Below are 26425 nucleotides of genomic sequence, written 5' to 3'. Positions count from 1 at the left end.
ATATATATATATATATATATATATATATATATATAAATATAAACATAACAGATGAAGAGAAACAGCATTCACTAAAACAGTTAGTGGCACATTACATCATATTTTCAAGATGGAATTCATACTATCCATAAAGGTCATTCAGGAGGCAAAAACTGTTTTGGGTTTGGGGTTTGTTTTGCCCTGAACTTATGAAATCTACCTGCCTTTGCTTCCTGAGTGTTGCGATTAAAGGAGTATACCACCATGCTTGGAAAAGAAAAGTTGTTCAGTAGCCTGAAAAACTGACTTAGAAAAATATTCCTACAGAAACTATTTTTGAAGCAACCTAAGAAGCAGCTATGATTCTCTTTTGTGGGAATGAACTATGGCAGACTGACTTTTCTCTACTATATAATCCTTTGACTTTTTAGCCATATATGCAAGGACTATCTCTACAAAACTAAATTTTAGAAATCTACTTATAAGAAATAAGAGAGGCCAGCAATGATGGCTCAAGAGGAAAAGGTGCCTGTCACCTAGCCTGATGACCTGAGTTCAATTCCCAGAATGATACTGGAAGAAGAGAACCAACTCTCACTGATCTCCACATGCACTCTGGCTAACACTCCCCTTCCCAACACATATACATACATACATACATACATACATACATACATACATACATACATACATACATACATATGCGCACGCGCACACACACACACACACATCACCCCCCCACATATATATATATATATATATACACACACACACATATATAAATATAATGAAAAAAAGGGAAAAGAAAAAGGAAGAGAGGAGAAAGAAAGGAAAATAAATAAATCAGCAAAAATTTTACTTGTTTTAGGTTAAATTTAGTAAGAAATTCAAGAATTATTCAAATTATTTGTTTCACCAAGATTTCTTAATAAAAAATGTGTATATCAAAAATGTCTACAACCAGGTCAGGTGTGGTGGTGAGTACCATTAATCTCGGCGCTTGAAAGTTAAGGCAAGAAGATCTCTGTGAATTTGAGGTAAGCCTGGTCGACACAGTAAGTTCCAAGATAGCAAGAGCTTCACAGAAACCATGTCTCAAAACCCCAAATGCCAAACTAAAAAATATCAGCATGATCTCAGGGCTCTAGTGGCAGTGCAGTAGTTAAGAGGACTTGTTGCTCTTTTGGAGGACCCAAGTTTTATTCCCAGCACCCACACTGCAGCATAATTATCTGTTACTGCAGTTTCAAGAGGTTTGACCCTCTCTTCTGGCCTCTACTGACACCAGGCATGAAGGTGTTATATATACATACATGTAGTCAAAACATCCAAACATGTAAAATAAGAATGAATAAGGACTAAAAAATTCTGCACTACCTTTAGGAGTTTCTTCATTCACAACTTGAAAATGTGGGGATTTCGGATTCCAGCTTCCAGTAATTACATATGACTTTCCATCTGAACTTTTGCCCATAGACTCCTAAAGAAAAGAGTAAACATAAACCTTAATGCCAAAGTCGGCTAACCCTCATCTTGAGGTTTTTAAAACTAAGAGTTCAGAACACATAACTTTAATAAGGATTGTACTGAGTTTTTAGAGTTTATAGTGTATGTAATAATTCTACCTATCTACCTATCTATCTATCTATCTATCTATCTATCTATCTATCTATCTATCTATCTATCTATCTATCTATCTATGAATGATGAAAGTCTCCAAAAATATATACTGAAAGCATACAGGAATCTATAGTGCAGCAAAGACTTTTAAGTTTCAAGTTACCCACAACAACTGCTGTGGTCTTTTCCACATTCCACACGTTGGAGAGTTCTTTGCTAGGAAAGAAGGGGATGACAATGTCTCAAAATCAATGAAGATGAAGTGATCTGAAAGTGATTTGACATGTATCAGAAAAACTAGTGGTTGCAGACCACCTGAAAATGACTAAATAGACTGGGTCCATGTGAAAAGTCTAACTGACCATGTTCTATCCCAAATTAACCAATTGCTTCCTGTAATAGCTTCAACTTTGAAGTTGTTTATGAAGCACCAGTGTACTGACATTAATGTTCTGATTCAAGGGACAAAATGTGCTACAAAAGCATAAAACCGACTATTGCATTTGCCTCCTCAACCATCAACTTAAAAGCTTCCTCAGGATGCCAGCATGCTCACTCCAGAGGAGAGAATACATTGAGTTGTTTGTCTTCCTTCCAAGTTCATCACTGTAGATACAGTAATTACTCACACTTGCAATTGCTTGGCCTTCTCTGGGATGAAACAGCAAACCATTAATGAAATCTGAATGGCCCTCTAAAACCTTATATTCATTTTTATCTTGATGATCTGAAATAAATAAACCTAATTTTCATATTAGCAACTGAAGTACAAAATTTGATTAGTGGAGGACATGATTCAAGGCTAGTTTCTGGACTCCTATGCTATAAATAATGACTCTAAGATGAAATAATGTATAGTGTTTAGTATTCAACTCTTTCTGTGTCTTTTTTTCTGGACACATACAATGTCAACAGACAAATAAACACAGACACTATAGTCAATTAGATTTATTGATTCTCCAGTATCAAAGGCATCATATACTACTGCATGTACCATCCATAGCATAGACAGCTTTTCATGTGGCATCTTGCTTCAGATTTTATGTTGAAACTCAAAAGATAACAAAACAGCCTTCTACTGAATAGTATTGTGAAACAGAGAAGGCACTGATGTATGTAGCCTTGAGTAAAGCTACTCAAGTATCAGAGATTTGTTTAAAGGCAGAGAGAGGTGCATGTTACAGTTAAGACTAACACATCAATTACTTGCATAACTGGTTCTAAAGTTATATATAAGATAAATGTATATAAATGATTGGTGAAATTTATAATTTTTAGTTTTGCAAATAATGATTTTCATATACTAGCAATAATAATACCTCCTACTACTTGCATTATTTTTTTATTTCATTTTTTAATTTGACTTTTTAAAATAGTCTTTTTTAAAAAGATTTACTTATTATTATACATAAGTACACTATAGCTGTCTTCAGACACCCCAAAAGAGGGCGTCAGATTTCATTACAGGTGGTTATGAGCCTCCATGTGGTTACTGGGATTTGAACTCAGGACCTTCAGAAGAGCAGTCAGTGCTCTTACCCACTGAGCCATCTGGCCAGCCCTAAAAAATAAGGTCTTATTGTGTGATTGCCTCTACCTCCCAAGGGATCTTAATATGCTACAATTATTCCTACTTGGGATCTTTTGTTGTTGGTGTTGGTTTTTTTTGATTTTTCAAGACAGGGTTTTTCTGTATAGCTTTGGCTGTCTTGGAACTCACTCTGTAGACCGGGCTGGCCTCAAACTCAGAGATCTGCCTGCCTCTGTTTCCCAAGTGCTGGGATTAAATGCACTGTGCCTGTTTTTTTCTTGTAAAATAAAGGATATGACAGTTTGATTCTTATATCAAGCCTACCTCATAAGTAAACAAAAAATATTATTCCCACTACACAGGTCAAGACACTAAAGCTGATCTATATATTCAAGGTCAGACTTGTAAATCTCATGTTAAGAATAAGGAAATTCCCTTATCTTTGTGCACTGCTTTGTTTCTTACACAAACACTTTTTATGTAAGTGTTTATATATAAGACATGTTTTGAATCTAATGTGGTAAAGTAAACCAATATACTAACAAAATAGAAATAGTTTATAGACTTCTAATATAAATCAACCACAATCAAAAGAATCCACAACAACAACAAAAAAAACCTCACCAAATCCAGCAAGTGCATATCACTATTTCGGACATCTTTTCCTGGACTAAGGAGAAGACCAAAACACCTGTTTAAAAAAAGAACTGACATAAATGTGTGATAAAACTAACAACATAACTTAAAGATTTTATTTATTTATCATATGTAAGTACACCATAGCTCTCTTCAGACACCCCATAAGAGGGCATCAGATCTAATTACGGATGGTTGTAAACCACCATGTGGTTACTGGGATTTGAACTCAGGACCATTAGAAGAGCAGTCGGTGCTCCTAACCACTGAGCCATCTCACTAGCCCACAACATAACTTAAAACAAAACCAATATTGCTATCATAATCATCATCTTTACCTAAGAAAGGCAAATTTTATCTTTTATTATCACATACTAGAGATCAGTAGAATTAACTAAAGTTTTATGAGAGTGATTTCAAGAGTAAGAAACACTACAAAAAGCACAAAAGAATTATCAAGAGGTCAATATGCTTTGTAAGTAAAATTTTAATAAAATGTATGACTACTCTACTAGACAGATAAAGAACAAAACTCATTTTAAGCTACAGGAAAAGAGAAATGCTCACCTCTCAATGGCAAGTTCTTTGTTAGCTGTCTGCTGCACGCAGATGACAATCTTCTTATCGATCCCCTGGCGGAGTTTAAAGCACTGCCTGTCCTTGTCTTTGGGGACAGCACTGTAAGAATGTCAACACATTTCCATAATGTTGCTAACAATTATCTTGTCAGATACAATGATAACAAAGACCTTACATTTCTGCTTCTTTCCTCTGGTTTACAAGTCATAGCAAAAAAGAAAATAGAACTAATGTGACTAACAGGATGAAAAAAATGTGACCAATTTCTTATTGCCTAGCCATGACAAGTTACTATTCTTAGGTAGTGTTATACTAATGTTATTATTAAAACAAGAAAGGAGTTAATAAACACCAGCTTAATAAAGATTAAAAAGCCACTTTACAAAAATAATCACTAAATGTCCCATATACTCTCTGGCTCTAGGGGTACTTTTTTCAAAGGTAACAGTGCCAGAGGTGACCAGTCATTATGCAGCAAGTCTTATCACTTTAAAACACTAACTTAACAGCAATGGCACTATTGGTAGCTAAAATAACAAGTAGCTGAAAACTGTTAGGTATTTATCACTTAGATACTACCTAGATGTGCATGTGCATTTGTGTTATTTGTCAATCTAATATTCTGTAACTTTCATTACAAAACAAAGAATCCTAGCCAAGAAATCTACAAATGATAAACATGTTCAAAGAAAAATCTTACACTCCAAACTGTTAAGTATTTCTGGCAGACAGGCCTCATTTTCAGCTGTGTTTATGTACCTTAGTCTCTCTCATTTTAAAAAGAATATTTATTACGTATATAGTGCTCTGCCTGTATATATGCTTCCATGTCAGAAGAGGGTACCAGATTTCATTATACATGGTTGTAAGCCACCATATGGTTGCTGTAAATTGAACTTAGGACCTTTGGAGGAGCAGAGGCCTTAAGCCTCAGAGCCATCTCTCCAGCCTAAACCTTAGTCTCTTATGGTTTAAGGATACTTAAGTATAAGTAAGCATAATCTCTCTCAGCAGTTTGAAACACTGATGAACTAAGTAAATTACAACTCAGAAGTACAGTGCTTGTCTAATATGCCTTGGGTTCAATCTTCAGTGACAAATAACAATACAACTCAGTAAAAGTCACCTGATGCAGAACCCTTTGGTCTGCATTAATTGGAAACAAAATGGAAAGCATAATCAGTGGGAATTCCCTCTATTGAACATTGTGGGCCAATTTGTATCTCTAGTCCTGTAACTATGTTACCTTTACATTTAATCCTCATTGCATACATTAAAGAGAGATGATCAAGACTTAACTTTGGGAAGCTAAGGCACAATTTTATTGGTTGAATTGCTTGTAAGGTTAAGTGAGACCAAATCAATCAATCAAGCAGGCAAGTAAACAGCCAGGCAACCAACCAAAACAAGTCATTCTGAAAGTTTCTCAGGAGTAAATTTTTACAAGGTGCTTGGTAATAATCTTAACAATGTAAGACTGGTTCCTTTTTTCTACTAATAAAACTGGCCACCAGGTGGCATTGCAATTCCAAAGAGACACCAGTGTCAGACAAATCTAGTTAGCTACCATTCTTTTTACTGGAAAGTGATTTTTAGAGATCACATATTTTCTCATCATTTGATTCTACCCATGTTATGAGGAAGAGATCTGTACATACAATTATTAATTATGACCACTCATTTTATGATATGAGCTATATGGGAAAAAAATCCAGTCATCTTGCACACATAGTTCAATTTTAGACAAAGGATTTGCGTATAGCCACTGCATTTTACAAGTAAGGAAATTACAGACTAGAGAGGTAAAGGAACTTCAAAATGACCACAATGTTAAACATAGCAGCAATTAAACAAAAGTTTTAATGTTTATTTCAGGGTCCTTTCTATTATTCAAAGAAATATTTTACTTAAAAACCAAACCAGCCAGGCATGGCAGCTCAGACCTATAATATCAGCCCCCGGGAAACTAAGACTGGACGGCTACTGTGAATTTGAGGCTGTCCTGAGCTTCATTCTGAGGTGAGTTTTTTGTTGCTGCTGTTTTTGTGGTCCCCATTGGTTTTTCTTTTTTTTTTTTAATTCTTTTTTTTTTTTAGATTTATTTATTATTATAATTAAGTACACTGTAGCTGTCTTCAGACGCACCAGAAGAGGGCGTCAGATCTCATTACGGGTGGTTGTGAGCCACCATGTGGTTGCTGGGATTTGAACTCATGACCTTTGGAAGAGCAGTCAGTGCTCTTACCCACTGAGCCATCTCACCAGCCCCCCATTGGTTTTTCAAGACAAGCTTTCTCTGATTAGCCCTGACTGCTGTTAGGCTGGCCTCAAACTCAGAGATCTGTCTGCTTCTGCTTCCAGTGCTAGCTTATATTCTAAGTCAGCATGGGCTACACAATGATTTCCATTTTCAAAGGATAAATGAGTGAAATTAATAAAATGAAATAATGACATGAACACCAATCTTAGTTTGTTTGTTTTTTTTAACTCTATATAGAAGGCTCGACTTGGGACAAAGCCCATTATTTCTCCTTCTTATGTGTTTAGATAAATTTTAATGGTAAAACTGGATATCAAAAACTGTAAGATCTTTAAATAAAAACCAGCCAACCAAACTAACAAAAAAAGCAAGACAAATTGTGCTGGATAGTTTCATGTCAACTTGTCATGAGCTAAAGCTGTATCAGGAAACCTCAATTAAGACAAAGACTCCATAAAATCTGCTGTAGGCAAGCCTGTAGGACATTTTCTTTAGTGATTTATGGAAAAGGGTACAAACCATTGTGAGTGGTGTCACCCTTGGGCTGGTGGTCCTGGGTTCTATTAGAAAGCAGGCTGAGTAAGCATGAGGAGCAAGCCAATAAGCAGCAACCTTCTATGGCACCTGCATCAGCTCCTCCTCCGGTTCCTACCTTGTTTGAGTTCCTGTTCTGATTCCATCACTGTTAAACTGTGATGTGGAAGAGTAAGCTGAAAAATCCTCTCCTCCCCAAGTTGCTTTGGTCACCACAGCAACACTAACCCTAACTAAGATACCAATATAGCTATAAACATAGTCTATCTAACTTTGGCCATCTTGAGTCATCATTTCTATCAGCTGTCAGTTACCCATTCTGACTTAAAATAATATAATTAAAGATACTGATGAACTTTTTAACACTGTAGCCAGGCAGTGGTGGTACATGCCTTTAATCTCAGCATATGGGAGGAAGAGGAAGGTGGATCTCTGTGAGTTCAAGGCCAACCTAGGCTACAAAAAAACCCTGTCTCTAAAAACCAAAAAAAATTGAAGTAAAAGAGATTGTAAATCTTTCTTTTCTCCCTTTATTACTGGCATAAACTTATCCTCTGTAGAAGTAATCATTTCAAGTATCAAATATATCTAGTCTGACCTAGTTTCTTCTGTACCACAAATAATAGTGTGCTAAATTTAAGCAAAATAAGTAATTCAAGATGCTCTACCTAAAATAACCTTTACCATCATCTTCTTTTATTTCTAAAGACACAGAGAAGGTAAAGATGTCGCTGTCAGGAGTCTGTGGTGCAGCTGTGGCTGAGAGTGGGGTCTGCTTGGCAGAGCGGCGGAAGGCGGTGGCAAAACTGTAAAGTATCCGGCTTACCTATAAGCAGACATGTCAGGAAATTGGCTGTTATCAATAAGACAGAAAACACTCTCCCGCCAGGGACTCACAAAAGCATTTGCTGCTAGGCTTCCTTTACATGAAACAAGCAAAATCAACTTTCAGGGATACAGCTCAGAGCAGCAGTTGTTTTTGTGTATGTGGAGGTAGGGAGGGGTTACAAAAGGGATCATTCTCGAATGCTGGGCATGCTCTGTCTCTTGATCTGGGCAGTGGTAGAAACTCATGCAGGCTGCAACTGAGGAGGTCTGCACTTTATACAGAGTCCTTTTTAGGGTCAATGAGATGATGCAGCAGGTAAAGGCACTTTGCGAGCAAGCCTGGTGACTGGACCTGGATCCCCAAAACTCCACAGGGTGGAAGGAGAGGACCAATGCCAAGTTGTTAACTGAATTCTACACCCGTACTCCCTGGATAATGTACAAAAACATGCAATCATAATAAATATATAAAAATAAATAGAAAGTACTTTATTAGGGTTAAATGTTTATTTACTTGGAAGAAGGTAATCACTTGTCCTTCCCTTAGAGATTTGCTAAATTTCTAAAATATAATCATCAAAGAGGGATTAAAAAAAAAAGACAGAAAGTTAATATTAGAAACCTAGACCCAGAGGAAACTAGACTTCCAGGTACTCTAACACGCCTAGGATCACAGGTGAGAAGGCTACAACATCTGCCCCAACACCCGAAGTAACTGGGTCCAACAGGATCCAGGGACACAAGAACCTTCATCAGGCCAGTGGCATGGGATCCTTCCGGTCTGAATCTGCATGTGAAGCAGACCTAGGGTGCTGGCTCTGCATCCACTCTTTCAACACTCAGAGGGAGCCCTGACTCCTAGGTGCTCTGAAATGCTCCAGATCCCAGAGGAAGCAAGACTCCCAGAAGGCTGGACACACCCAGGATCACAGGAGCTCTGACACACTCAAGAGCACAGCTGAGGCCACAAAATCTTTCATAACACCCAGCATAACTGGGACCTTCCCCACCACAGGAACCAGAAAAATGCAAACCCCACATCAAGCCAGAGGTACGGTTCCTTCCAGCTTTCACTTGTGACTGCAGCAGACCCAGAGCTCTTGCTTCTCACCTACCCCTGCAACACCCAGAGAAAGCTGGACTCCCAGGAGCTCTGACATAATAGGTTCTCAGGAGCTTGGTCATACCAGGATTTCTGGATCCTAGAGGCAGAATGACTCCCAGGAGCTCTGACACACCCTGATCTCAGGATCACAGGATCCCAGAATCACAGGATCAGAGAGACAGCTGGACTCTGAGGAGTTGTGACACAACCAGGATCAAAGGAGGGATAGGCCCCAATCAGAGACAGCAAGGGCAGGTAGGACTAGAGATAAGTAAGTGCAAAAACATAAGCAACAGAAACCAAGGTTCTCTGGTATCATCAGAACCCAGTTTTTCCACTACAGCAAGACCTGGATACCCCATCACATTGGAAAAGCAAAATTCGGGTTTAAAATCACTTCTCATGATGATTATAGAGGACTTTAAGGAGGACATAAATAACTCCATTAAAGAAATACAGAAGAACACAGGTAAACAGGTAGAAGCCCTTCAAGAGGAAACACAAAAATCCCTTAAAGAACTACAGGAAAACACAATCAAACAGGTGAAGAAATTGAATAAAACCATCCAGGATCTAAAAATGGAAATAGAAACAATAAAGAAGTCACAAAGGGAGACAACCATGGAGACAGAAAACCTAGGAAAGAAATCAGGAGTCATAGATTCAAGCATCACTAACACAATACAGAGATAGAGGAGAGAATCTCAGGGCAGAAGGTACTATAGAAAACATTGACACAACAGTTAAAGAAAATGCAAAATGCAAAGTCTCCTAATACAAAACATCCAATGAAAATGCAAAATGCAAAAGTCTCTTTAACACAAAACATCCAGGAAATCCAGGACACAATGAGAAGACCAAACCTAAAGATAACAGGTAGAGAAGAGAATGAAGATTCCCAACTTAAAGGGCCAATAAATATCTTCAACAAAATTATAGAAGAAAATTTCCTTAGCCTAAAGAAAGAGATGCCCATGAACATAAAAGCCTACAGAACTCTAAAATAGACTGGACCAGAAAAGAAAGTCCTCCCGCCACATAATAATCAAAACACAAATGCACAAAACAAAGAAAGAATATCAAAAGCAGTAAGGCAAAAATGTCAGAGATACCATATAAAGTACCATATAAAGGCAGATCTATCAGAATTATACCAAACTTCTCACCAGAGACTCTGAAAGCCAGAAGATCCTGGGCAAATGTCATACAGACCCAAAGAGAACACAAATGCCAGCCCAGGCTACTATACCCAACAAAGCTCGCAATTACCATAGATGGAGAAACCAAGATATTACATGACAAAACCAAATTTATATAATATCTTTCCATAAATCCAACCCTTCAAAGGTAATAGATGTAAAACTCCAACACAAGGAGGGAAACTTCACCCAAGAAAAAAGTAGGATGGTAATATTCTTTTAACAAACACAAAAGAAGCCACTCAAACATAATTCCATCTCTAACAACAAAAATAACAGGAAACAACAATCACTTTTCCTTAATATCTCTTAACATCAATGGAATCAATTCCCCAATAAAAAGACAGAGACTAACAGACTGGATATATAACAGGACCCAGCATTTTGCTGCATATAAGAAACATACCTCAGTGACAAAGACAGGCACTACCTCAGAGTAAAAGGCTGGGAAACAATTTTCCAAGCAAATGGGCCCAAGAAGTAAGCAGAAGTAGCAATTATAATATCAAGTAAAATTGACTTTCAATCAAAAATTATCAAAAAAGATAAGGAAAGACACTTCATATTCGTCAAAGGAAAAATCTACCAAGATGAACCCTCAATTCTGAACATCTATGTTCCAAATGCAAGGGTACATAATTCACTTTACTAAAGCTCAAAGCACACATTGCACCTCACACAATAATAGTGGGAGACTTCAACACCCAACTCTCAGCAATAGACAGATCATGGAAACAGAAACACAGTGAAAGTAACAGAAGTTATGAACCAAATGGATTTAACAGATATCTATAGAACACTTCATCCTAAAACAAAAGAATATACCTTCTCAGAACTTCATGGTACCTTCTGCAAAACTGTCCATGTAATTGGTCACAAAATAGACCTCAACAGATAGAAGAAGATTGAAATAATCCCATGCACCCTATCAGATTGCTACAACTAAGGCTGGTCTTCAACAACAACAAAAACAACAGAAAGCACACATACACATGGAAGCTGAACAACGTTCTACTCAAAGATAACTTGTTCAAGGAAGAAATAAAGAAATTAGACTTTTTAGAATTTAGTGAAAATGAAGGCACAACATACCAAAACTTATGGGACACAATGAAAGCAGTGCTAAGAGGAAAACTCATAGCTCTGAGTTCCTCCAAAAAGAAACTGGAAAGAGCTTACACTAGCAGCTTGACAGCACACCTGAAAGCTCTAGAACAAAAAGAAGCAAAGACACCCAAAAGGAGTAGACAGCAGAAATAATCAAACTCAGGGTTGAAATCAACCAAGGAGAATCAAAAACTATACAAAGAATTAATAAAACCAGGAGCTGGTTCAACAAGATAGATAAACCCCTGGCTAAAGGAACCAGAGGGCATAGAGACAGTATACAAATTAACAAAATCAGAAATGAAAAGGGAGACATAACAACAGAAACTGAGAAAATTTAAAAAATCATCAGATGCTACTACAAAAGCCTATACTCAATGAAACTGGAAAATCTGAATGAAATGGACAATTTTCTAGACATATACCAGGTACTGAAGTTAAATCAGAATCAGATAGACCATCAAAATAGTCCCATAACCCCTAAAGAAATAGGAGCAGTCATTAAAAGTCTCCCAACCAAAAAAAGCCTAGGACCAGATGGGTTTAGTGCAGAATTCTATCAGACCTTCAAAGAAGACCTAATACAAATAGGCCTCAAACTATTCAACAGAAGGAACACTACCCAATTCGTTCTATGAAAAAACAATTAGGCTTATACCTAAACCACACAAAGACCCAACACAGAAAGAGAACTACAGACCAATTTCCCTTATGAATATCGATGCAACAAACTGAATTTAAGAACACATCAAATAGTCGTCCATTATGATCAAGTAGGCTTCATCCCAGAGATGCAGGGATGGTTCAATATATGGAAATCCAGCAAAGTAATCCTCTATATAAGCAAACCCAAAGAAAAAAAAAACCAACACATGATCATCTCATTACATGCTGAGAAAGCATCTGACAAAATTCAGCACCCATTCATGATAAAAGTCTTGGAAAGATCAGAAATTCAAGGCCCATACTGAAACATAGTAAAAGCAATATACAGCAAACCAGTAGCCAACATCAAATTAAATAGAGAGAAACTTGAAGCAATCCCACTAAAATCAGGACTAGACAAGGCTGCCCACTCTCTTCCTACTATTCAATATAGTACTCAAAGTCCTAGCCAGAGCAATTAAACAACAAAAGGTCAAAGGGATACAAATTGGAAAGGAAGAAGTCAAAATATCACTATTTTGCTGGTGATATGATAGTATACTTATATGATGCCAAAAATTCCACCAGAAAACTCCTAAACCTGATAAACACCTTCAGCAAAGTGCCTGGATATAAAATTAACTTAAACAAATCAGTGGCCTTCCTCTACACAAAGGACAAACAGACTGAGAAAGAAATTAGGGAAAGGACACCCTTCACAAAGGTCACAAATAATATAAAATACCTTGGTGTGACTCTAATCAAACAAGTGAAAGATCTACATGACAAGAACTTCAAGAAAGTTCTTCGAGAAAGAAAAGTATAATCGAAGACGATCTCAGAAAATGGAAAAATCTCCCATGCTCATGGATTGGAAGGATTAATATAGCAAAAATGGCCATTTGCTGAAAGCAACCTACAGATTCAATACAATATCCATCAAAATTCCAAATCAATTCTTCATAGAGTTAGAAAGAGCAATTTGCAAATTCGTTTGGAATAAACCAATACCCAGGATAGCAAACACTATTCTCAATAATAAAAGAACATCTGGCGGAATCACCATCCCTGACCTCTAGTTGTATTACAGAGCAATAGTGATAAAAACTGCATGGTACTGGTACAGTGATAGGCAGGTAGTATCAATGGAATAGAACTGAAAATCCAGAAAGGAACCCACACATCTATGATCACTTGATCTTTGACATAGTAGCTAAAACCATCCAGCGGAAAAAAAGCAGCATTTTCAACAAACAGTACTGGTTCAAATGGAGGTAAGCATGTAGAAGAATGCACATTGATCCATTCCTTTCTCCTTGTACAAAGCTCAAGTCCAAGTGGATCAAGGACCTTCACATAAAACCAGATACATTGAAACTAATAGAAAAGAAAGAGCCTTGAACACATGGGCACAGGGGGAAATTTCTTGAACAGAACACTAATGGTTTATGCTCTAAGATCAACAATAGACAAATGGAACCTCATAAAACTGTAAAGCTTCTGTAAGGCAACGGACACTGTCACTAGGACAAAACAGCAACCAACAGATTGGGAAAAGATCTTTATCACTCCTATATCCGATAGAAGGCTAATATCCAATATGTATAAAGAACTCAAGAAGTTAGACTCCAGAGAATCAAATAACCCTATTAAAAATGGGTTACAGAGCTAAACAAAGAATTCTCAACTGAGGAATACTGAATGGCTGAGAAGCACCTCAACAAATGTTCAACATTCTTAGTCATGAGGGAAATGCAAATCAAAACAGCCATGAGATTCCACCTAACACCAGTCAGAATGGCTAAGATCAAAAACTCAGGTGACAGAAGATTCTGGCGAGGATGTGGAGAAAGAGGAACACTCCTCCATTGCTGGTGGAATAGCAAGCTGGTACTACCACCCTGGAAATCAGTCTAGCAGTTACTCAGAATATTGGACATAGTACTACCTGAGAACACAGCTATACCATTCCTGGGCATATTCCCAGAAGATGCTCCAACATGTAACAAGGACACATGCCCCACTATGTTCATAGCAGCCTTATTTATAATAGCTAGAAGCTGGAAAGAACCCAGATGTCCCTCAACAGAGGAATGGATACAGACACAATGGAGCACTACTCAGCTATTAAAAACAATGACTTCATGAAATTCTTAGGCAAATGGACGGAACTAGAATATATCATACTGAGTGAAGTAACTCAGTCACAAAAGAACACACATGATTTGCATTTACTGATAAGTGGATATTAGCCCAAAAGCTCGGAATGCCCAAAATATAATTCACAGACCACATGAAGCTCAAGAAGGAAGACTAAAGTGTGGATGTTTCAGTCTTTCTCAGAAGGGGGAACAAAATACTCATGTGAGGAAATATGTAGATAATGTGTAGAGTGGAGACTGAAGGAAAAGCCATCCAGAGACTGCCCATATACAGTCACCAAACCCAGACACTATTGTGGATGCCAAGAAATGCTTGCTGACAGGAGCCTGATATAGCTGTCTCCTGAGAGGTTCTGCCAGAGCCTGACAAGTACAGAGGTGGATGTTCAAAGTCAACCACTGGACTGAGCATGGATTCCCCAGTGGAGGAGTTAGAGAAAGGACTGAAGGAGCTGAAGGGATCTGCAACCTTATAGGAAGAACAACATTATCAACCAACCAGATCCCCCAGAGCTCCCAGGGACTAAACCACCAACCAAGGAGTACACATGGAGGGACCCATGGCTCCAGGTGCATATGTAGCAGAGGATGGTCTTGTCAGGCATCAATGGGAGGAGAGGCCCTTGGTCCTGTGAAGGCTCGATAACCCATTGCAGGGAAAAGCCAGGGCGGGAAGATGGGAGTGGGTGGGGGAGTGGGGGAGCACTCTCATAAAAGCAGGGGGATGGGGGATTTGATAGGGAGTTTCGGGAGGGGAAACTGGGAAAGGGTATAACATTTGAAGTGTAAATAAAGAAAATATCCAATAAACGAGAAGAAAAAGAATTAGAAACCTAACAAAAAACGTTTCCTTAATTGCTAGAATTTATGTAAATACACCATTAACAACCAAGCATGGATCTAACAACTTTAGAACCTACTCACAATGCAACTTGCAAATGTCTGTTTGGATAAGGTTGTGAATCTATTCCAACCAACAGATCACACCTCCTGCAGCACTGTATGTGCAAGTTCATGAGTGTACTCACTGGTTCATATGAACACACTTAGGTGTACTCACTGGTGTGCATGCACATGGAGGTCAGAAGTTACCTATTTTCTATTTTTTTTTTGAGGCAGAGTGTCTTACTGAACACTGTTTAGGCTGGCGGCCCAGCAAGTCCCAGGTTCCACCTAAGCCGGGGCTATTGACATGCTCTACCATGACTAGCATTTTAGTGTGGGTGCTGGGCACGGTGTTCAGGTCCTTGTGCTTATGCAGCAAGCATTTTACTCACTGGGTCATCTCTCTGTCCTGTGGTACTTGCAGCAACAGTGATAGTGGAGAAATGTCATATGCATTTCTCTTTTAAAGCCTGCCTGGTCTATGAAATCAGTACCTGGACATCCAGAGGTACACAGGGAATCCTGTCTCAAAACAAAACAAAGCAAAGCAAAGCAAAGCAAAACGAAACACTTACAGCTTCTTGTATTTCACAGCGAAAGACATGTATCCTGAAGAGCTCTGCGTTGTAGTGACTTTCAGTGAATGCGAAACAGTCACTCTCAGGAGTCCCATCGTGCCCTCTGACACAGAAGAGGATCTTGTAGATAGGGTAGTTCGCTATTTCAGTGTTCGTTTGAGGGTCTAAAAGTCTATCCAGATCAAAGGGCAAGAGATTAATTATGAGCCACCTGTATTTATATTAGGACTTAATTTATTTTTACTATATTATATACATGCTATATATTATTATGTTATATTTATATTAGGATATCTGTCCAGACAGATGATTTTTTTGTTGTTGTTTTTTTGTCTTTTTGTTTTTTCGAGACAGGGTTTCTCTGTGTAGCCTTGGCTGTTCTGGAATTCACTCTGTAGACCAGGCTGGCCTCAAACTCAGAAATCCACCTGCCTCTGCCTCCCAAGTGCTGGGATTAAAGGCGTGCGCCACCACTGCCCGGCCCAGAGAGATGATTATATAAGTTACTTTTAGTATACTAGCTATGTTGATGTTGAATTGTGATATATAATTCATATGTGGATGTTGAGGTTATACCACATAATTCCATGATACTAAATCTAGACAGTTATATGTTTGGGACAGACATGTAGAAAGGTATTAATATCAGCATCAGGAAATCTGATTCTTTTTTGTTTAGCTTTAGGTTTTTTTTGAGGCAGGGTTTCTCTATGCAGTCTTTCCATCCTGGAAACTATGCTGTAGACCAGGCTGGCCTTTGCTTTCCATCCTGGAAACTATGCTATAGACCAGGTTGGCCCCTGCTTTCCAAGTGCTGGGATTAAAGGTGTGAGCCGCCACTGCCCAAAGGCAAATATATAATTCTTATAGCCTACTACTAAATAAAGACAAGATCAGTACATAAATTAAGCGTACCAAAACAGACTAGGACCTTTGCGTATGATTATCTTCTTAAAAGAAAGTCCTGTTTGTAAAAGTAAAAAAAGTAACTGCACAACAAAGCACAAAAACTGACCTTCAAATATAACACATAAAATCCTAAAGGATGCTAGTCAATGCAAATCAAAAGGATATCATTAAATAAAATCTATTCATGTGACAGCCACAATATTCTAGACGGTGTTTAGAGCACTAAAGTCAGAACTAGGAAAGGTCAAGGAGACACTTTGTAAATGGCGTATTGCAGGGCAAAGCTAACAATGGGGAAAGGTCCTGGCAGTCCTGTTCAAAGTAGAGGAACCCCAAGGAGCTTTAACTTATGCTGTGCGAGCAAGTGAGACACATTTACCCACAGAGATTTACTGACTTACTGGCTCAGTACTTGAAAAGTAGGCTAGGCTAGGCTGGCTGGTCAGTGAGCCCTAGTGATCCATCTGTCCCTGCCTCTCCAGCACTGGGATTATAATCCAGAGCCACAATGATTTAAATTTATATATCCCTGTTATAACACAGCTATTTCCTTAGCTTATATAAAGAATACTGATGAGCCAAGATTTTGACTGTGTTTTTCAACAGTAAAGTTAAGAGGGTTTTTTAAAACTCATGTTATTTTGTTATTTTTCTGAAACACATCTCCTGTAATTATTTAGCAATTTTGTATTTAATTAATTGGTAACAATCATCGAACTTGGTTATCTTTACTAGTTTGAATTAGTGTAAGCAATATCCATTTCTAGGATTTCTCTGGTCTCTGATTTCATTTCTCATTTTAAAAAATAAGGGACATCTTTCATGGTCATTATGGTTCAACTATCTCCAAGTCATTTAAATTTATAATATTCCATTGAGGATTGGGATATGGAGCACAAACAAATGAACATTTTTCATGAGGGCTGCAATTCAAGAAGATATGAGTATGACATATTCTATCTACCAGTGCTTCCTTGTGCAGCAGCACTTCACAGAGGCCATTCTTACCTCACAGTTCCTTCAGAAACATTTGGTACTGAGAGGGTTACATCCAGAGAAATCTGACACTGACTTCTCAAGATGGACATCATCCTCAAGGCTTCTACTTCACTCCGGGGAGCATTTACTGAGGCGCAGCCTAAGTAAGTTAGTTTATTGAAAACCACACTATCCTCATCAGCCACTGGTGTAAAAGGACTTGACACTTCAGAATCTGAAAGAAACAAGAAAAATAATAGTGTCGATATGAACAGCAAGTAGACATCTAAATGACTTTTCAGGTTCGAAAATCAAGTACTAATTGAGACAGTATGTGATATTGAAGGGGGCAAAAACATGTCCATGTGAGCCAGGCAACTTATACTAGAACTCTAATACCAAGATTTTTACAAATTGATGTTAATTCCAAACCCAAAATGTGACCTGAGAGTCACATCTGACTCCTGATTGATTCCATCTCCTCACTTGTTTTTGATTTTATAATTTACATTTAAACCAAATATAAGTGTAGTATCTAAGTACTCTGAAAATGTTGATGTCTTCTGGTTGCAGCTACAATGTTTCCAATACAGATCTAGCTTCTGTATTACTCCTTTAACACCCTGCTTCCAAGTTAATAAGCTGTTCTTGGAGATATGCTTTCCTAACTGTTCTGGCCTTTCTGCTCCCATTCCCTCCCATTTCCAACTTGCTTTCTGAGAGGTTATATAGAAATACAGTTAAAGGGAAAATCAGAATGTCTTACAACATCTCAAGTCTAGAATATGGAGCTTTAGAGAACTTACGATGGTTTTCATTCTAGTACTGGACAGAAGACACAAGTATTAAAAATAATAATCTTAAGTTACACAAGCAATGGAATAATCCTAACCTCCTTGTCCAGGTTTCACTGGCAGGCTCATCTCTGGTTTCTGAAGCCCTACCAGAGGCACAGGATTAATGGTGGATGAAGCTGAGAGTTGATTAGAAAGAGGCCCATCTCCTTCACCATCCAGTTGTGACCTTTCCCCCGGTTGGTCGTCCATAGGAGGATCCATCAGCACATCTGCTAGCTCTTTCTGAAGCTGCTGCTCACTTCCATTCCCTACAATCTAAGCACAAATACATGCAATCAGTAAAATGAGAGGCCAGCACTAACTTAAGTGTGTCTATGTTCTAAATCAAAGTATCACCATTCCTTTTATTATAAGGATATCTTCTAAAATTTCACATATATCTTACTTATGACTACTCCTATAAATAAATCTCCTTTATTTCTGGAGAAGACTTATTTGATACAAACTGGCCATCAAAGTGCTGAGACACATGAGTAAAGCTGACAATGTAGGGCAGTCAGTCCTGAGAAATAAAAGCTCTGTATTCCAATAATGACTTACTTTATTTTTTTTTTCTGGTTTTTGTTTCTTTTGTTTTTTTACTAAGTTATATCATAGGCTATAATAGATTATCATTAGCTGCTCATAAAAGGAAGTGAACAAATACAAGTAAGACTGTTCAATGTTGAAAAACAAGCAACAAGTAACAAAACCAAGTAATCATAGCTACTAGTTATTCACAAAATAAAAAAGAATTAATAATTAATTTAGAAAAAAGTTAAGAGAGCAAGCTACATTAGAGGACATTCTGACGACTAAAAATCACCAAACATTTATGCTTATTATATACTTTTTAGTTCTGTAATTTCCAGCTAGCTCTTTATTTCCTTATGGCTGGTTTTGCTTAAATGCTCATGGAGGACAAAAGAGGTGGGCAGAGTCCTTAGAATTAAAGCTACAGACAGCTGTGAGCCACTATGTGGGTGGTGGGATCTAACCTGGGTCCTCTGGAAGAGTAGCCAGTGCTTTTAACTGCTCTTCCATCTTTCTAGTCCTCCTTACTGATATTATCTGCAGTATTTAATGTCATGTTATGCACACAGCTGTTCTGTAAGCATGATATTGTATCAATTGTTGGACATAACAGAAAAGACTACTTTGAAACACTTCATTTGTTTTTGCTTTGTTTTGTCTGTTTAACTCTGGCTGTCCTGGCAACACTGCAAGTTAAATTCAATGGTCACTGACTATAAGTTCCTGTTGTCTGCTTTTTTTCTTCTCAGTGTATGGATAATAATGTCTCACTTGTTTTCTGTTTTTGTTTTGTTTTGTTTGGAAACTAGACACTGTAGACAGGATGTTGTATTGACTCGGGATCCTGATGAGCCCCTTCAGGACTTATTGTTTACATTTGTTGACAATGAAGACACTGTGAGCTGTTTTATGGTTCTCCAGTTGCCTAAGGCAAAACTGTAAGTCACTGTTGTGGAACTAGGAGTGGGGACAATGACCCTGATGAACCCCATTTTCTTTCTTTTTATCTTATTAATTTTTTCCATATAGTATGTTTTAATACCATCCCCCCATTGCTCCCAGGCCATCTTCTTGATTATGCTAGTCTGTAGAGCAGATACAATTTTTTTGTCTCAGTCAGGTAAGAGAGAAAGAACGAGATGGGGATGCTTAAAGTAAAATATTCTTACCAGAGTTTCATGATTAATACTTTTCACTTGCTGCATTTCTTTTCAAAGACCTCCAAAGACTTTAACACTCTTTTTTATTTTTGTTTTAATAATTGTCACCAATGCTTCTGGGGAATAGGTCATGCTGTTATGATGGAAGCTGCTCTCATCAAGTTAGCTTTTAAAAATGTAAATTACATCATATTCCCATTCAAAACTTCCAAAAATTCTCCTTACATTAGAACAAAGTTCAAGTTTGTTACTAAGCTCCAATAGAACCAAGCATGTAAGAGGCTTGCCAGCCCCTCAGATCATGCATGATGTTCCATGTTACTCTGCTGGAGCTTCTGCCCTCTTGGTGTAGGTATCTGCTGCAGCCTTTGGAAAGCTTCCCTGTCTTCTATACAGTTTTCTTCATTCCATTCAGAACTCACCATAAATGTCATCCCTGCCCTTCCTTCCTGTTCCAGTTCTCTCTGTCTCTGTGTCTGTCTATCTGTCTCTCTCTCTCTTGCTCCCTCCCCCTCCCCTGCTCATGCTCTCCCTCTCTCAAACAGGGTTTCTCTGTGTAACAGCCCTGGCTGCCCTGGAAATCACTCTGTACACCAGGCTGTCCTCAAACAAGAGATCTGCCTGTTTCTACCTCTTGAGTACTGGGAAAAGGGAACAATCCTAAAGTTTAAAAAGTTTATACCATAAGAGTTTTGGCAGGAGCTTTAAAAACTTTAAAAAAATAATCAAAATAAAAAATCCTTAAAATAAGAGTAACTCATTAAGTATATGCAAAACTCAACACCATTGAAAAGTGTATCTCTCAATTCTGTGTTCTCCCTAGCTTATTTTTTTATTTATTAGCTCCAAGTTATGCGCAGGGTTTAGGAAGGAACACTTAGGCTGTCAAACTTTACCTTGAGTCCTGTCTTCTCATCATCACTCCCATTATTTGTAGATGGTGTCTCATCTCCTTGCCTGGAAACCAAGACAAAATCTTCACTATTAAGAGTAGACACTGAGTCTGAAGAGACACTGATTTTTCCAACAGAGGCCTTGTCATCCATAACTCAAGAATGAGGCTCAACTCATGAATGGTTAAATATTTTTTAAATGCCTGAAAAACAAAAACCATAAAGATTCTTATAAAATGTCTGCCATATATTTAGTTATGCTCTATTCTTTAAAAAAAAAAAACAAAAACAAAAACAAACCATTTCATTCATTCTGATAAAGGTATTCTGTGCTATGTAGGCCAAGATATTTCAGATTCCATTGAATTAAAACACTCCCTTTACAATAACCCCAACCTACTTATAGGGCTGCCTTTGGCACATATTGCAACTCATGGTCTTGGCTTCCAGAAGCAAAGACAAACTCAACAGAACTTTGGCCTTTAATTTGTAATGCTTTACACATAAATGAAGTTAAAACACTTGGTTATTGTGAAAGTATAATAACTATGTTTCCCAAGCATTATCAATACTGAAATTTAAAATACTAGGATGGTATAGTATAGCAAACTGTATTTCACATTAATACACAATAGAGATAAATTCAAGACAGAGAAGGCAGAAACTCTACAACTGGGAAATATCCTCCTTAAAAATTGTATCTTCCTCTATCTTAATTTCTTAGGACTCAAATCAATATAAATATTATAAAAAAGAAATAGCTACAGCTCTATGTTTGCCACATCAATAAAGCTCAATGTTTAACCTTTCCAACTTAAGTGCTGGCTTACTCTAGAATTTTTTTTAAGATTATCATTTTATTTGTGTACACATGTGTACAGACCAGGAGAGGGCTTCAGATCCCCTGGAACTGAAGGTAATGATGATGGTTGTAAGCAACCACGTGGACACTGAGAACTGAACACCGATCCTCTCCAAGAGCAGTGAGTGTTCTTAACCACTGAGCCACTGCTCCAACATGTGCTTTAAAGTTTTAGTTGAATATATACTAAGCACATATCATATGCCAAATACTATTTTCTCTTAACTAAAACAAGTATCATCTAGAACTGCACCATTCCTAAGTATTAAGCAGAAAAACATACAAACACAAAAATCATCAATAATATTGAATGTAAGGAAATAGCAACCCCAAGGAGAATCATTTAACCAGCTAATGGCACAGATAAGGATAAACTCTACTCTGGACATTCTGTTGTCTTTTAGTTATTCTTCTCCTGCTTAAAGATTAAAGAGTCAGAACTGAACAATGTTGGCTCACGCTTTTAATCCTAGCAGAGGCAGGCGGATTCTGTGACTTCAAGGTCAGCCTGGTCTGCAAAGTGAGTTCAAGGACAGCCAGGGCTACTCACAGAAACCTCATTTTGAAAAACAAAACAGAAAGAAAGATAGAAAGAGAGAGAGGGAGAAGGAGAGAGGGAGAGGGAGAGGGAGAGAGAGGGAGAGAGAGAGAGAGGGAGAGAGAGAGAGAGAGAGAGAGAGAGAGAGAGAGAGAGAGAGAGAGAGAAAGTAAGTTAGAACTAGATACTCTGGAGTTGGGAGCGGGCAGATCTTTGTGTGTTCCAGGTCTGCCTGCTCTATGTAGCTATGAATTCTAGACCAGCCAGAGCTGCACTGGCAGAGTCTGTTTCAAGAAAATAAACAAATAAAATATATTTACAAGACCATATATAAATTTATAGTGAGGAAGGGTAGAGTGATGTTCACTCATAATCCTAACAGGATGATAAGGCAGGAGGACTGTTGTATGTTTGAGGCCAGACTTGGGCATATAGTAAGTCCCTGTTACAAAAATGATCAAATGAGGACTAAAAACATAGTTCAATGGTTAAAAGCACATTCAGTTCCTACAGAGGACTCAGGTTCTCTTCCTAGCATGCACATGGTAGTTCATAACATCTACAACTCCTGTTCTGGGGGACCCCATGTCTTCTGGCCTCTGTGGGTACCAGGCACATAAGTGGTACAAAAACATAATACAGGCAGGCAAAATACTCAAAAATATAAATCAAAAAATTTAAAAACTAAACACACACACACAACCTCAAAGAATACATAGTACAAGACTCAAAATTACCCAGCACTAGGAGGCAGAGGTAAGCAGATCTCTAAGTTTGAGGCCAACCTGGTCTATAGTGCAAGTTCCCGGACAGCCAGAACTATACAGAAATTGACAAGTATTTTTAAATAGTCTTCTGAAAAGCCAAAAGAAAAATGTTTTCATTTATCCACTGAATGGATGCAAATTAAGCATCTGGTAAAGTTAATGTTAGGAAAATAAATCAGAACCTTAGCAGACAGACAATTTTATATAGTCTAACAGATGCAGATTTAGGGTACTAAACTAAAAGACATGTTGGGTAAACATTAATGTAGAGCTTTGCTGGGAATACAGACTACAGTACCTTCAGGATTTGACTTAGTAACTCCACCCTACAGTGGTTTCCTGGCTTCTATACATGATTAGCTCCAGTTTAGTCTGTTCCTTCTACTTTCAGGAGTTTCTCAGTTGACTTGCCCATTTTTACTTGAGTCAAAGACATTGCTTCCCTTGCTGATGTTGCAGCCGAGATTTTTGTTTTAACAATATGCTGCTTTTTTTTTTAAAGATTTATTTTTTATTATATGTAAGTACATTGTAGCTGTCTTCAGATGCACCAGAAGAGGGCATCAGATCTCATTACGGATGGTTGTGAGCCACCATGTGGTTTTTGGGATTTGAACTCAGGACCTTTGGAAGAACAGTCAGTGCTCTTCCCCGCTGAGCCATCTCTCCAGCCCAGTATGCTGCTTTTTAATGTTATGGTGAATGTACCCTAATTTAATCTTCAAACTGCTATTTTACAGATAACAAAATTAATCATGGGTGAGGTGGTGTAACTTGGTCAAAGTACTGTAACTGACAAAAATCAAGACAAAACTGTACTGTTATCTATAGGTCCTAAAGCAGAAGTCCAAGACATACATGCCTGTTTAAATGTCTAATGTCTCAATACTGAGAAGTCTCTTTTAGAGCTTGTATTTTAAGTTAGTTTTCATGCTGAATTAGTCTACAGTCTATTTTAAACTGAAGCTAATAGTGCAATAGTAGAAGACCTAGGAAAACTGTCTAAAACTGTCATTCAGCAGGAATGTGGTTTATTGAAACACTACATGGGAAGTAGACTCCTTCTCTCCAGTCTCCACCAATAGATAAGATCCCTTCCCAGCATCCACCATGAAGAAGTACCATAGAAAGTGCTATAGACTTTTGGCAATATTCTAGAGACTTAGAGCCTTTGGCTGTCTTGGAACTCACTCTGTAGACCAGGCTGGCTTCGAACTCAGAAATCCACCTGCCTCTGCCTCCCAAGTGCTGGGATTAAAGGCGTGTGCCACCACCGCCCGGCCAAATCAAATGATTTTTAAATGTATCTAACTCTAGCTGAATGAAGACACATATTCATTCTCAATCTCTTATAGATTCCATTAACATGTTTTGAAATGGAAAGTAGTCTCACAATAGAAATTACTGATATTTTTTGGGTACAAATTAAAATTTTGTATTGTTTCTAGTTTCTAAAATTAATCTCATCCATTAATAGTGACTTACTTGTGTCCAGGCATAGTGGTTCAGGCTTTAATGTCAGCACTTGGGAGGCAGAGGCAAGTGGATCTCTGTAAGTTTGAGGCCAGCCTGGTCTACATAATGAGTTCCAGGACAGCTATGGTAATATGTATGGCTATACAGTAGTGTGTGTGTGTGTGTGTGTGTGCGTGTGAGAGAGAGAGAGAGAGTATATGTGTGTGTGTGTATGTGTGTGTGTGTATATATATATATATATATATATATATATATATATATATATATATATGTATATTATATAGTGGTCGTTTTTGTTATCAAAACCAACCAAACTCTTGACTTCTTAGCTAGGTATGATGGCTCATACAATAGTCCCAGTTATTCATGAGGACTACCTGACTATAGGATTTGAACTAACATGGGTAACATATCATGATCCCACTTCCCAAAACAAGAAATAACAAAAATTAAAAAGCAACACTTCCAAACATTTTTCCTTTTCACTCTCATTAAATTTCCACTTTTAAAAAACTATCCAGATGCCAGGAATTGTGCTCATGCCTTTAGACCCAGCATTTGGGAAGGCAGAAGCAATCAGATCTCCAAGTTTGAAGCCAACCTGGTCTACAGAATAAATTCTAAGACAGCTGGGCTGCAGCTGTGTACAGAGAAACCCTTGAAAAACCAAACCAAACCAAACCAAAACTATCCACAGAGGCAGGAGAGATGGATGGCTCAGAGGTTAAGGGAACTTTTCCAGGTTCAGTTCCCAGCACTCATGTGGTCACCAACACCCACCTGTAACATCTAGGGGATCTGATGGCCTATTATATTATATTATACTATATCCTATGGATCTATTGACCTCCATGGCACCTGACACTAGCAAGGTGCATAGACATACATGTAGGCAAAACAACCATATACATATAATAACAATAAATCTTAAAAAATAAAACTAAAACAAAAACAAAACTATCCCCATAATGTGTTGGGTAGTGGTGGCACACACCTTTAATTTCAGCACCCAGGATGCAGAGGCAGGCAGATCTCTGAATTCAAGGCCAGCCTGGTCTACAGACATAAAGGGCTACACAGAGAAACCCTGTCTCAAACAAAAAGCAAGCAGCTAACCAAAAACCAAACCAAACCAAACCAAACCAAACAACTAAACAACCAAAAAGCTATCCATAATGCAAAATTCAAAACCCAAAATCATTTAAAATGTCCATTTCCTTATTCTGAAACTATCACTTCAGCTTTGTTTCCTATCTACCTACCATTGGCTCATTTAGGTTGCTTTCCTTTAGCCTGTACTAGACACTCCACCCTCTCCCTATTTCCCTTGGCTATCTCATTGCACACTAATACTATCATAGGCCTATCTTTTCTCTGAGGTCCACATTTGCATTATGGTTCACTATCAAGTGTCTGATATCCTTCACTTATCCTTCTTCAAAAAGTCTCTCTCTCTAGAGCACTGGTTCTCAACCTTCCTAATGCTGTGACCCTTTAAAACAGTTCCTCACAAAAAAGAAAAAGAATGGCTACTCTAGATTGTTTCTTTTTCTTTTTCTTTATTAAGAAAAAAAAAAAACAGTTCCTCATGCTGATTCCAACCATAAAATTATTTTCATTGCTACTTCATAATTGTAATTTTGCTTCTGTTATGAATCATAATGGAAATATGTAAATGTGTTCTCAGATGGTCTTAGGTGACCCTGTGAAAGGATTGTTTAAGCCCCCAAAGGGGTCTTGACCCACAGCCTGAGAACCACTGTTCTAGACTCTCTTACTTGTTAATTCCTTAGTTACAGAATTTCTTTTTTTTTTTTTTTTTTT

The 26425-nt window shown here is 37.8% G+C and overlaps 2 protein-coding genes across 8 annotated transcripts in view; one reads left to right on the top strand and one right to left on the bottom strand.

Annotated features, from left to right (window-relative positions):
* Positions 1-26425, bottom strand: part of Rabgap1 (RAB GTPase activating protein 1) — a 130506-nt gene that overhangs the window by 84883 nt on the left and 19198 nt on the right. For 2 of the 5 annotated variants that reach the window (XM_031370054.1, XM_031370057.1), the window contains exons 2-9: positions 20962-21022; positions 18428-18647; positions 17566-17770; positions 15646-15820; positions 7808-7965; positions 4334-4444; positions 3755-3821; positions 1357-1459 (exon numbers count right to left, since the gene is read on the bottom strand). In XM_031370054.1, coding sequence (XP_031225914.1) covers positions 1357-1459; positions 3755-3821; positions 4334-4444; positions 7808-7965; positions 15646-15820; positions 17566-17770; positions 18428-18647; positions 20962-21022 — 1100 coding nt within the window. Of the gene's footprint in view, positions 1-1356; positions 1460-2228; positions 2251-3754; positions 3822-4333; positions 4445-7807; positions 7966-15645; positions 15821-17565; positions 17771-18427; positions 18648-20961; positions 21162-26425 lie in introns of those variants that run through there. The other 3 variants (XM_031370056.1, XM_031370055.1, XM_031370059.1) reach the window with 2 other exon arrangements.
* The window catches only part of Zbtb26 (zinc finger and BTB domain containing 26), a 40798-nt gene continuing 31993 nt past the window's right edge, over positions 17621-26425 (top strand). The window contains exons 1-2 of one of the 3 annotated variants that reach the window (XM_031370073.1): positions 17621-17699; positions 19715-19843. The gene's annotated coding sequence lies outside the window, so the exon portion shown is untranslated. The remainder of the gene's footprint in view (positions 17700-19714; positions 19844-26425) is intronic. The other 2 variants (XM_031370072.1, XM_031370074.1) reach the window with 2 other exon arrangements.

The sequence above is a fragment of the Mastomys coucha genome, unplaced genomic scaffold (genome assembly GCF_008632895.1).
Source record: "Mastomys coucha isolate ucsf_1 unplaced genomic scaffold, UCSF_Mcou_1 pScaffold15, whole genome shotgun sequence".
Lineage (NCBI taxonomy): Eukaryota > Metazoa > Chordata > Mammalia > Rodentia > Muridae > Mastomys > Mastomys coucha.
This window is presented reverse-complemented; position numbering and strand designations above follow the sequence as displayed.